Here is a 12,710-nt window from a genome sequence, read left to right on the forward strand (position 1 = left end):
TACTGTTGGCATAATCAGAGATTTCCAAAAGTTGGGGTGAATCTTACTCAGAAGGGCATTTACCTTAATTTACAAAACAGCATGAGCACAAATGCCACATGTATTTGGGTAGTCTATATTCCTTCACAATAGACATGGAATTGGTATTCTTTATTTCAGGGGTGTGTTTTGTTTCTTTTCTGCTTGTGGGGGAGTGACTTGTGACAGGGCTCATGTAGGCCAGACTGACTTCAAACTCATTTAGCAAAGGGTGGCCTTGAACTGATCTTCCTGCCTTCACTTCCTAGGTGCTGGGATTGCATGTGTATCAGGGTGGGATTTTATAAATTTTTTCAAAATATTTTATTTATTTGAGACAGAGTGAGGTGAGTGTGTGTGTGTGTGTGGATGCCCCAGGATCTCCTGTCATTATAAATGAACTCCAGATGCATGGCCTACATTGTGCGTCTTGGTTTTATGTAGGTACTGGGGAATTGAACCCAAGCCATCAGGCTTTGCAAACAGGTGCCTTTAACTGCTGAGCCATCTCTAGCCTCAGTGTTTGAATTTTTTTTTTTTTAAGCAAGGTCTTATTTTAGCCCAGGCTGACATGAAATTCTCTCTTTAGACCAGGCTGGTCTGGAACTTACGGTGATTATTCTACCTAAGCTTCCTGAGTGCTGGGATTATAGGTTAAGCCACCATGCCCACCTTTAAGAGTTTTCTTTCTTTCTTTCTTTCTTTTTTTAATTATTCATTTGCATGTGTATGTATGTTGATGCACCAGTTTCTGCTTTCTGCTGGGGAATTGAACCTAGGCTGACAGACAGGCTTTGCAAGCAGGTGCCTTTAATCACAGCCATTTTCCCAGCCCTTTTCAAGTCCCTCCTCTACCTCCTCCAAGGTAGGGTCTCACTGTAGCCCAGGATGACCTGGAATTTACTATGTAGTCTCAGACTGGCCTGGAAATCACAGTGATCCTCCTGCCTCTACCTCCCATATGCTGGGGTTAAAGTCATGTGCAACCATGCCTGGGAAGCCCCCAGAGTTTTTAAATTGGTTTTTGTTTATTTTTATTTATTTGAGAGTGACAGAGAGAAAGAGGCAGATAGAGAGAATGGGCACGCCAGGGCCTCCAGCCACTGCAAACGAACTCCAGACGCGTGCACCCCCTTGTGCATCTGGCTAACATGGGTCCTGGGGAACCGAGCCTCAAACCAAGGTCCTTAGGCTTCACAGGCAAGTGCTTAACCACTAAGCCATCTCTCCAGCCCGCCATAGAGTTTTTAATAATAGGTAGTTTGAACCTTTATATGTATGCGTGTGTTTATTCTGTGTGTGTGCATGTGGCACACATGTATATGTGTGCATAAATTTGAATTTTTATAAAATTATGGACAAATAAATTTCACCATTATGTTTCTCTCTCTCTTTTTTTTTTTCCTTCAAGGTAGGGTCTCACTCTAATCCAGGCTGACCTAGAAATCACTCAGTAGTCTCAGGGTGACCTTGAACTCATGGTGATCCTCCTATCTGCGAAGTGCTAGGATTAAAGGCATATACCACCATGCCTGGCTCCATAATGTTTTACTCAATTAAAAAGCCAAAGTTGGGCTGGGGAGATGGTTTAGTGATTAAGGCATTTGTCTGCAAAGCCGAAGGATCCTGGTTTGATTCTCCAGGACCCACGTAAGCCAAATGCACAAGGAGGTGCATGCATCTGGAGTTCGTTTATAGTGGCTGCAAACTCTGGCATGCCTATTCTCTCTCTGTGTCTCTCTCTCTTTCTCTGTATCAAATAAATAAATAAATAAATATAATATATTTTAAAAAAGAAAAGAAAGCCAGAGTTGCATTGATCAGTGGGGAGTGTTACTGCAAGTAAAGACCATTCTTTTTTTTTTTTTTTTTTTTTTTCCCGAGGTGAGGTCTCACTCTAGCCCAGGCTGACCTGGAATTCACTATGGAGTCTCAGGGTGGCCTCAAACTCATGGCAATCCTCCTACCTCTGCCTCCTGAGTGCTGGGATTAAAGGCATGTGCCACCACGCCCGGCTTCATTCTTGATCTCCTTGTCTGTTGGGCACAGACTTCTGGTTTAGCATCTAAGCTTCTAGGTTAGAAAGAAGGCTTGTATTTCATGTAGTCTGGCACCAGTATTTGAACTTCAGTGGTTGTATTGTCCATTTCGTTAGTGTCTAGGGTCTGGATAAATGGCCTTTAACTCTCTTACCTATTGTCATAGGATTTTGGCATTGGAGAAGCTGGGTGCTGTCTTCAATCAAGTAGCATTTCCACTGCAGTACACACCCCGGAAATTTGTCATCCACCCCGAGAGTAATAATCTCATCATCATTGAGACGGACCACAATGCCTATACCGAGGCCACAAAGGCTCAGAGAAAGCAGCAAATGGCAGAGGTGATTAGTCTGATTTCCAGGGGTGCAGTTAAAGGCATGCACATGTACTTAGAAAAGTTAAAACCTTCATGCTTGCTGATTTTATTTATTTATTGGTTTTTCAAGGTAGAGTCTCCCTCCCTCTCTCTATTTCTCTGCTTCCAAATAAGTAAATAAATAAATATTTTAAGTAGATAAAAACATTAAAGCCAAAGGAACCATGCTCTGTTCAGCCCTTAATCAGAGTTCTTTGCTCTAGATCTTGGTTTTAGAAGCTTTTTTTTTGTTGCGGGAGGGGGGGGGTTGTCCCATGACAAATATGGTCACCTGGGTTATTCAGAATTCATTTCTTTCTATGATTTTCCCAAATGATCTGAAATAGATTTAAGCACAGAGAACATAGCTTTCAGATTCCTCTATATCATCAGATCTTTGATAGTTCATTTCCCAACAAAAACCAAATAGCCACAACCATGTCGAACTATAGCCAGAAAGGCAGGCATCAAATAGTCTTAGCAAGGTAAATCCAGTGAGCTAAGTAGAAATGGTATTTCATGGTATTTCTTTTCTTTTTGGTTTTTCAAGGCAGGGTCTTGCTCTAGCACAGGTTGGCCTCAAACTCACAATCCTACCTCATCCTCCCAAGTGCTAGGATCAAAGGCATGTACCACCATGCCTGGCTGCGTGTTTTTTTTTTTTTAAATTTTTTTTTTAATTTATTTATTTGAGAGTGACAGACACAGAGAGAAAGACAGATAGAGGGAGAGAGAGAGAATGGGCGTGCCAGGGCTTCCAGCCTCTGCAAACGAACTCCAGACGCGTGCGCCCCCTTGTGCATCTGGCTAACGTGGGAACTGGGGAACCGAGCCTCGAACCGGGGTCCTTAGGCTTCACAGGCAAGCACTTAACCGCTAAGCCATCTCTCCAGCCCCTGGCTGCGTTTTTTGTTTTTGTTTTTTTCCCCCATGTTTCTCAGACCTCTAGTCCAATATTTGCCACAGCTAATGTTGGTTTATTTTTGACTTTTTTTTTCTCTCAAATGTAACCGGCAGTATTTGGTTTTTTCCTTTGGTGATCTTCTGACTACCCCTTTTTTTTTTGGTTTTTCGAGGTAGGGTCTCACTCTGGCTCAGGCTGACCTGGAATTCACTATGTAGTCTCAGGGTGGCCTCGAACTCACAGCAATCCTCCTACCTCTGCCTCCCCAGTGCTGGGATTAAAGGCGTGCGCCACCACGCCTGACTTGACTTCCCATTTTTTGTACACGTCTCCCTTAAATACTTATTTTAGAGAATCTTAGTAGACTTTCCTACTAACTCACTTTTTAATTCTGAATACATTGATTCTTCTTGCTTTTGGCTTTAGGAAATGGTGGAAGCAGCAGGAGAAGATGAGCGGGAGCTAGCTGCAGAAATGGCAGCAGCATTCCTCAATGAAAACCTCCCTGAATCCATTTTTGGAGCTCCCAAGGCTGGCAATGGACAGTGGGCCTCTGTGATCCGGGTGATGAATCCTATTCAGGGGAACACGCTAGACCTTGTCCAGCTGGAACAGAATGAAGCGGCTTTTAGGTAAGAATCGAGTCAGCCCACAAATTGGTAGGTGGAAGCAGAACTTTACTTTTTAAAAAAATTTTTTTTTTGGTTTTTTGAGGTAGGGTCTCACACTAGCTCAGGCTGACCTGGAATTCACTAAGGAGTCTCAGGGTGGCCTCGAACTCACAGTGATCTTCCTACCTCTGCCTCCCGAGTGCTGGGGATTAAAGGCATGCGCCACCACGCCCGGCAGAACATTACGTTTTGATTAATGCTGGCTCTTGCTTCTTTTTCCAGTGTGGCTGTGTGTAGGTTCTCTAACACTGGTGAAGACTGGTATGTCCTGGTGGGTGTGGCCAAAGACCTGATACTGAATCCCCGATCTGTGGCAGGGGGCTTTGTCTATACATACAAGCTTGTGAACAATGGAGAAAAACTGGAGTTTTTGCACAAGGTAGGAATCAGCTAATGATTCTCTTGAGCTTTAGGTACTCCTAGAATCTGCCATTTTCTGCTGGATTTAGGGTCAGGTCTTTTTTTAATTTTTATTTTATTTTTGATTTTTCAAGGTAGGGTCTCATTCTAGCCTAGGCTGACCTAAGTATGTATGTAGGGTGGTCTTGAACTCATGGCGATCCTCCTACCTCTGCCTTCTGAGCACTGGGATTAAAGGCGTGCGTCACCACACCCGGTTTAGGGTCAGTTCTTGGTTTTAATCCATCGCTTGGTAGCACATATGCTACCGTGTCTGGCTCCCACAAGAAGTCATTCTGGTGGTAACCACCCACACCACAGTGGGGAGATCTGCATGCACTGAACCAGCCCCTTGTTTACTGTCTTACTAAACATGCAGCAAGTCGTGATCAGAATTCAGCAGCTAAGGAATTAATGTCCTCTGAGAAATGACTGCTGAATAGAAACAGTTTCAGTTTAGGAAATTCTGGACATGATGTGATTGCACAACAATGTGAATATATTTAATGGCTGTAAACTGTTAAATTAGAGTTTTGTAATTTATTTGCAAGTCTAAATATTTTTTATAAAGAATAATTCACATTCTGTCCTTCACACTTGATAGCACTTGAATATGACCTCGTCTGCCTTACCATGTGTGGAGTATCCTATAGGGAATAATTACTTCCTAAGTCCTTTGTGATAAACTTTCTTTTTCTCCAGGGAGGTGACTGTTTTTCACTTGTGACATTCTTTTGCTGAGTAAAAATGCCTAGTGTGGGACTGGCCGACTCAAGTATACTGTTTCATAGGGACTATCATACATGTGGTTTATTTCTTTGATGAGCTAAACAGTGTTGTCTCCTTCCTGCCTTCCTGATAGATCTTACAGAAACAGGCAGTTCTGAGTCCGGCATGTATGGCTAGCATGCGTTTTCTGATACCTGCTTTTTCTCTCACAGACCCCAGTGGAAGAGGTCCCTGCTGCCATTGCCCCATTTCAGGGGAGGGTATTGATTGGTGTGGGGAAGCTTTTACGAGTCTATGACCTGGGGAAGAAAAAATTACTACGAAAGTGCGAAAATAAGGTAAATCTACTGAGGTGAGGGCTAGGATCATGTTAATGAGAAATGTGTATTTCTACTGTATGAAAAATTAGCTCCTGCTTATTATGATAGTGCATGCCTATAATTGTAAGACTAGAGAGAATGAGACAGGAGTTTAAGTTAAAGGCCAGTTGGGCTAGCTAGTGAGAGCTTGTCTTAAACAGCCAAACAAGGATGAGGACATAGCTCAGTGGTAGAACAGTTGTCTTGCATATACGGCCATGGATTCAATCCTGAGTACCGCCCCCCACCCTAAAAAGAAAAGAAGCCAAACAAACCTGAGGTTTTTGTTTGTTTGTTTGTTTTGTTTACCCTACACTGCTGTTCTCTGATGTCCATTATCCCACAGACCTTATATATGTTAAAGTCAGGGGAAAGTAAACTGTGTAGATTACGTATTCCAGAGTTATATCCATTCTTGTTTTTGTTTTTCCCCAGCATATTGCTAATTATATATCTGGAATCCAGACTATCGGACACAGGGTAATTGTGTCTGATGTCCAAGAAAGTTTCATCTGGGTTCGCTACAAGCGTAATGAGAACCAGCTCATTATCTTTGCTGATGACACCTATCCCAGATGGGTCACTACAGCTAGCCTCCTTGACTATGACACTGTGGCTGGAGCAGACAAATTTGGCAACATCTGTGTGGTGAGTTGGTCATCTTCTTTGGGTTATAGTAATGTGGAGAAACTGAGTCAGTTTGTGGTGTTGGTAAAAACTGGGGAGCCAGGATTGTGTTCTTTAATATGGAAAGTTTTTTTTAAAAAATGGGTATAAAAAGGCCAACTCTTGGCTGGAGAGATGGCTCGGTGAAGAATACTTCCGGTGTAGGCATGAGGGCCTGAAAAGGCCTGAGGGACTATTCTAGTTAGATCCCCAGGACCCACATAAACAAGTGGGGGGGGGGGTTATCCACTTTTATAATCCCAGTTTTGTGGGAAGCAGAGATTGGAGAATTGCTGAGGCTCAAGAGAAAAACAGCAAGCTCTGGGATTAGTAAGAAACTCCAGCTGGGCTGGAGGGATGGTTTAGCAGTTCAGGAGTTTGCCTGCAAAGCCAAAGGACCCACGTTGGATTCCCCAGCACCCACGTTAGCTTAGGTAGAATAATCACCATAAGTCCCAGACCAGCCTGGTCTAAAGAGAAAATTTCATGTCAGCCTGGGCTAAAATAAGACCTTGCTTCAGAAAAAAAATCCAAAACACCGAGGCTAGAGAGTTGGCTCAGCAGTTAAAGGCACTTGTTTGCAAAGCCTGATGGCTTGGGTTCAATTCCCCAGTACCTACATAATCAGATACAAGAAGGTGGCACAAGTGCCTGGTGTTTGCACCATCAAGAGGCTATGCATGCCGGGCGTGGTGGCGCATGCCTTTATTCCCAGCACTCGGGAGGCAGAGGTAGGAGGATCGCCATGAATTCAAGGCCACCCTGAGACTACAGAGTTAATTCCAGGTCAGCCTGGACCAGAGTGAGACCTTACCTCGAAAAACCAAACAAACAAAAAAAGAGGCTATGCATGCTCGTGCTCATACACACATGCACAAAAATAAAAATAAAAATTAAAAAAAAAAAAGTAGGACTGACGAGATGGCTCAGCAATTAAGACACTTGCTTACAAAGCCTGATGACCTGGGTTTGGTTCTCCAGTACCCAAGTAAAGCCAGATGCACAGGTGGCCCATGTTTCTGGAGTTTGTTTGCAGTGGCTAGAGGCCATGGTGCTGTCTCTCTCTTACCTGGCTTTTTATCTCATAAAGAAATCAAAAGTTTTTTTTTGTTTGTTTTGTTTTGTTTTTACAGAAATTTGGGCTAGAATGGCTTAGTGATTATGGTGCTTGCCTGCAAAACCAAAGGAACAAGATTTGATTCCCCTGGATTCACCTTTTTATTTAGTTATTTGAGAGAGGGAGAGAATGGGTACGCCAGGGCCTTGAGCTGCTGCGAATGAACTCCAGACACATGTGCCGCTTCGTGCATATGTCTTATGTGGGTCCTGGGGAACCAAATCTGGGTCCTTTGGCTTTGCTTGCAAATGCCTTAATTGCTAAGCCATCTCTTTAGGCCCTCACCCCCCAATTTTTTTTTTTTTTTAAGTACATGATATACTAATATTGAGATTGGTTTGAGCCAATGGGTATGTTTTATCTTTTTTGTAAGGCAGGATTTCACTCTAGCCCAGGCTGATCTGGAATTCACTATGTAATCTCTGATTGGCCTTGAACTCACAGTAATCCTCCTACCTCTGCCTTCCATGTGTTGGATTAAAGACATGTGCTACCATGCCTGGCTAGTCTATCTTTTTACATTTTTTATTTATTCATTTGCAAGCAAAGAGAGACAGAGAAATTGGGCATACTAGGGCCACTAGCCACTGCAAATGAATTGTGCATCCCATGAGTACTGGGGAATCAAACCTGAGTCAGTAGGCTTTGCAGTCAAGCACCTTAAGCAGTGAGCCATCTCTCCAGCCCTGCTTTACCTTTTGTTGAACCTCTGGGCTTGTCTTGTTCAGCCTAGTCTGGGTTTTTGTTTATGTTCTGTGGTCATTTTTACTCTTAGCCTTGTTTGTGGCTTGATTCTTTGGTTTCTCAATCTTCAGAGAGCTCCCTACAATAGGTACAAGAGACGAGTTCATCCCTTTGTCGAAGCAGTGCTCTTGGACTTGCTTGGACCTCAGGCATACAAACATACTGCTGGATGGGTCATGTGAGCATGTACTGCATCCATTTCTGTAATTCTGTGTCACTTCCATGTAGGTGAGGCTGCCACCTAACACCAATGATGAAGTGGATGAAGATCCCACAGGAAACAAAGCCCTTTGGGACCGAGGGTTGCTCAATGGAGCTTCACAGAAGGTAAGATTGCAGAAAGGGCCCAAAGGAAAAACATGCTCAGTACTTCTCTGTTACCCTCCACAAAGAAGCACTGGGAAAAGGAGAGCCGGACAAAAGGTATTGGGAGGGGATTATGATTAAATAGCATTATGTTAACTTATTAGAATTGTCAGTTAAGAAAAATAAAATCTGAAAAAAATTAAAGCAGTTTGCAGTGAATTGTCTGAAGTGTATGTGACTATGCTAAATGCTCCCTCAATGTGTGGTCTTGGAAATCCCCTAAACAACAAGACATAGGCTGCAATGAATGAATGTTGGGTTTTTTTTGTTTTGTTTTGTTTTTGTTTTTGAGGTAGGATCTCACTGTAGTCCAGGCTGACCTGGAATTCACTATGGAGTCTCAGGGTGGCCTCGAACTCACAGCAATCCTCCCACCTCTGCCTCCCAGGTGCTGGGATGAAAGGCATGCGCCAACACGCCCGGCTTTTTTTGTTTTTGTTTTTGTTTTGTTTTTTGGGTTTTTCAAGGTAGGGTCTTACTCTAGCCCAGGCTGACCTGGAATTTACTATAGATTCTCAGGGTGGCCTCACAGGAATCCTCCTACCTCCGCCTCCCGAGTGCTGGGATTAAAGGCGTGCACCACCATGCCCAGCTTAAATGTTGTTTTTTAAAAATGCAATTATGTTACTCTCCTTCTCTAGCTTAGGTTGGTTGGTAATTATCAGAAATAATGTGAATATTCACTGTGCTTTAAGAAATGAAAGACTTTAAAGGCAGTATTTGGATTCTTTCAAGGGGGGCTAGTTTTTTGAGGTAAGGTGTCACTCTGGCCCAAACTGACCTGGAGTTCACTATGTAGTCTCAGGGTGGCCTCGAACTCATGTTGATCCTCCTACCTCTGTCTCCAGAGTGCTGGGATTAAAGGCGTGCACCTCCACGCCCAGCATGGATTTCCATTATTTTTGGATTTTAATGGGGCTAGGAATACAGCTCAGTTGGTAGAGTATATACATGAGGCCTTGGATTTCATCCTCAGCAATGCAAAAGAGAAAAATGAAAGCAAAACATTTGGAGGCACTTTTGCAAATCCAGAACAGACTTGGAAAGGTACATATAGTTAATGTTCTATTTCTGTTTGTTTGTTTGTTTGTTTGTTTTTGAGGTAGGGTCTCGCTGTGGTTCAGGCTGTCTTGGAATTCACTATGTAGTCTCAGGGTGGCCTCGAACTCATGGTGATCTTCCTACCTCTGCCTCCAGAGTGCTGGGATTAAAGGTGTGCATCACCACATCTGACTTGTTTCTTTGTTTTTAGTATTTATTTATTTGAGAGAAATAGGCAGACAGGAGAGAGTATGGGCATGCCCAGCTTTCCTGCCACTGCAAATGTACTCTAAATGCATATGCCCTTGTGTGTATCTGGCTTTACATGGTGCTCGGGAATCGACCCCAGGCCATCAGGCTTTGCAAACAAGCGCCTTTAACCACTCAGCCATCTCTCCAGCCCCACTGTTTTGTTTTTGACTTGTAGGCAGAGGTGATCATGAACTACCATGTTGGAGAGACAGTGCTGTCATTGCAGAAGACCACACTGATCCCTGGGGGCTCAGAGTCACTTGTCTATACTACTTTGTCCGGAGGAATTGGTATCCTCGTCCCATTCACTTCTCATGAGGTAAGAGTTTCCACATTCTTCTTGCCTTTTCCTTCCTAAGGCTGTTTCTTGGTGTCAAGTCTGCCTGAGAAATCCATTTGTCCTTACTTGTAATCTGTAGACTAGAAATCACTTCTTTCTCACAGAAAGATTCTTTGTTTCTTCTACTAGGACCATGACTTTTTTCAGCATGTTGAGATGCACCTGCGGTCTGAGCATCCCCCTCTCTGTGGGCGGGACCACCTCAGCTTTCGTTCTTACTACTTCCCTGTGAAGGTAGGTTGGAGGATTTGGGTTCAGAAGGTCCCAGGAAATCTAATCCTATATCCCATTCACCCGGTCTTCCTTTATTTTTCCTTAGGGGTGATAACAGTATGTACACATGTCTGTGTCCTTTGAACTAGTGATTTCTGGGTCTCTGTTTCCCTATGAGACTAGGGTTGTCAACACATCTGGCCATGCCCAAATTGTGTAATTTCTGGAGAATCAAATGCAGGCACCCTCATGCTTGTACAGAATGCTTCCTTTACTACTGAGACTAGCTGGGCGTGGTGACACACGCCTTTAATCCCAGCACTCAGGAGGCAGAGGTAGGAGAATCGCCCTGAGTTCAAGGCCACCCTGAGACTCCATAGTGAATTCCAGATCAGACTAGGCCACAGTGAGACCCTACCTCAAAAAACCAAAATAAAGCCGGGCGTGGTGGCGCACGCCTTTAATCCCAGCACTCGGGAGGCAGAGGTAGGAGGATTGCCGTGAGTTCGAGGCCACCCTGAGACTCCATAGTGAATTCCAGGTCAGCCTGGGCTAGAGTGAGACCCTACCTCGAAAAACCAAAAAAGAAAAAAAGAAAAAAAAAAAAAACCAAAATAATTTAAAAAAAATAAATAAAAAGTGGGCTGGAGAGATGGCTTAGCGGTTAAGCGCTTGCCTGTGAAGCCTAAGGACCCCGGTTCGAGGCTTGGTTCCCCAGGTCCCATATTAGCCAGATGCACAAGGGGGTGCACGTGTCTGGAGTTCGTTTGCAGTGGCTGGAAGCCCTGGCATGCCCATTCTCTCTCCCTCTCCCTCTATCTGTCTTTCTCTCTGTGTCTGTTGCTCTCAAATAAATAAATAAATAATGAACAAAAAAATATTTAAAAATAAATAAAAAGTAAGAATAGTCTTAAGTAGAATAAGATGGTGTGAGCTGTATAGTAAGACTGCAAAAACCAAAGACAAGGGAGGGTTTTGCTTTGTGGCAGAACACTTGCCTAGCCATGTATAAGGCTCTGGGTTTGATTGCCCAGCACTAGGGAAGCTGGGGAGTGGGGGTCAGTCCTGAGTAGTGAGTGGAACAGCAAGGGAGTGGAGTGGATTGATAGTGATGGGAATGTGTGGGTAGCGATAAATCTTTTCCCTGCTAGGAAAACCGTAGCCAAGAGACAATTGCACCAAGTTTTGTTAGTGTGAACTCACAACTTGGGATCGACTTAGAATAAATATGCTGTTGTCTGGAGGAGAATCAAAGCCTTGTCCTGTAATTGCTGCTTTATATATGCCTTTTTGTTTTGGCACCTCACCTATGTTATCCTCTGATTCTTCCATATCCTAGAATGTGATTGATGGAGACCTCTGTGAGCAGTTCAATTCTATGGAACCCAACAAGCAAAAGAACGTCTCTGAAGAATTGGACCGAACCCCTCCTGAGGTGTCCAAGAAGCTTGAGGATATCCGGACCCGCTATGCCTTTTGAACCTCCTCCCCCACTCTGTGGAGCTTGCCAGAGATTATTAGGTCTTGTTTTCATCACCAATATCTGGCTTCTGCTACATGGCAGGAGAAAGGTGACTTGATTATTAAGACTGCAATGTTCAGGAGCTGGGCGTGGTGGCGCACGCCTTTAATCCCAGCACTTGGGAGGCAGAGGTAGGAGGATCACCATGAGTTCGAGGCTATCCCATGACTACATAGTAAATTCCAGATCAACCTGGGCCACAGTGAGACCCTACCTCAAAAAACAAACAAACAAAAAAAACAGAAAACCAAAACAAAACAAAAAAAAAAGAAGAAAGACTGCAATGTTAAAGCCAGTAGCTCATCCCCGTCAACTCTTCCTTTTGGAATGACTGGTTTCCCAGAATTTAGCACTGAGGCTAAATTTTCCCTTGCCTAGCCTCATGCTCCATTGTGGAACATAATGTTGCTCATTCCCAAAGTCATCCCTGCATTCATGTTTCTGGCTCTCTTGTGTACTTTTGTACATGCCTTAATTTTCACCCAGTTTTCCTGTAAATAAAGTTTTGTACAATGTCCTTGTGAGAATGGGGAGGCAAGGTCCGGTGGGATCAGGCTGGTTGTAGTATGTATGACTCCTGAGCTCTACCATTTTGGAACCTTCCCAGGAATACAGAGCTAGTTTTAAAGGTGGCCCCAGCATCCATGTGTCGTTTTCTGGGGATATAAATTCAGAAGGAAGGTTTGAATCTGAGTCGGGGCCAGACAAACGTGAATCTGCCCCTTCTAGGTACCTGCCTGGACATATGGTGCCCTCTAGCTCCCGTGGTTTTTTCCTGTGTGGATCAACTGTGGACATTAAGCCCCTCTTCCCATAGGCCATTTAGGAGGGGGTGACTGGCTGTCCTTCCCAACTTTTATTTGTTTGTTTTTTATGAGGGAGAAAGAGGCAGATAAAGAGATAATAGGCATGCCAGGGCCTCTAGCCACTGCAAACAAACCCCAGACGCATGTGCCAATTTGTACATATGGTTTT

The 12,710-nt window shown here is 43.8% G+C and overlaps 1 protein-coding gene across 1 annotated transcript in view; it reads left to right on the top strand.

Moving 5' to 3' along the window:
• Window positions 1-12,252, top strand: part of Sf3b3 (splicing factor 3b subunit 3) — a 61,231-nt gene extending 48,979 nt beyond the window's left edge. The window contains exons 18-26 of the mRNA XM_004659568.2: window positions 2,224-2,398; window positions 3,743-3,948; window positions 4,210-4,366; window positions 5,328-5,453; window positions 5,910-6,122; window positions 8,230-8,328; window positions 9,836-9,979; window positions 10,130-10,234; window positions 11,553-12,252. Coding sequence (XP_004659625.1) covers window positions 2,224-2,398; window positions 3,743-3,948; window positions 4,210-4,366; window positions 5,328-5,453; window positions 5,910-6,122; window positions 8,230-8,328; window positions 9,836-9,979; window positions 10,130-10,234; window positions 11,553-11,693 — 1,366 coding nt within the window. The 3' untranslated portion in view covers window positions 11,694-12,252. The remainder of the gene's footprint in view (window positions 1-2,223; window positions 2,399-3,742; window positions 3,949-4,209; window positions 4,367-5,327; window positions 5,454-5,909; window positions 6,123-8,229; window positions 8,329-9,835; window positions 9,980-10,129; window positions 10,235-11,552) is intronic.
• Window positions 12,253-12,710: the final 458 nt, after the last annotated feature.

Source organism: Jaculus jaculus, chromosome 1, assembly GCF_020740685.1.
Source record: "Jaculus jaculus isolate mJacJac1 chromosome 1, mJacJac1.mat.Y.cur, whole genome shotgun sequence".
Classification (NCBI taxonomy): Eukaryota; Metazoa; Chordata; class Mammalia; order Rodentia; family Dipodidae; genus Jaculus; species Jaculus jaculus.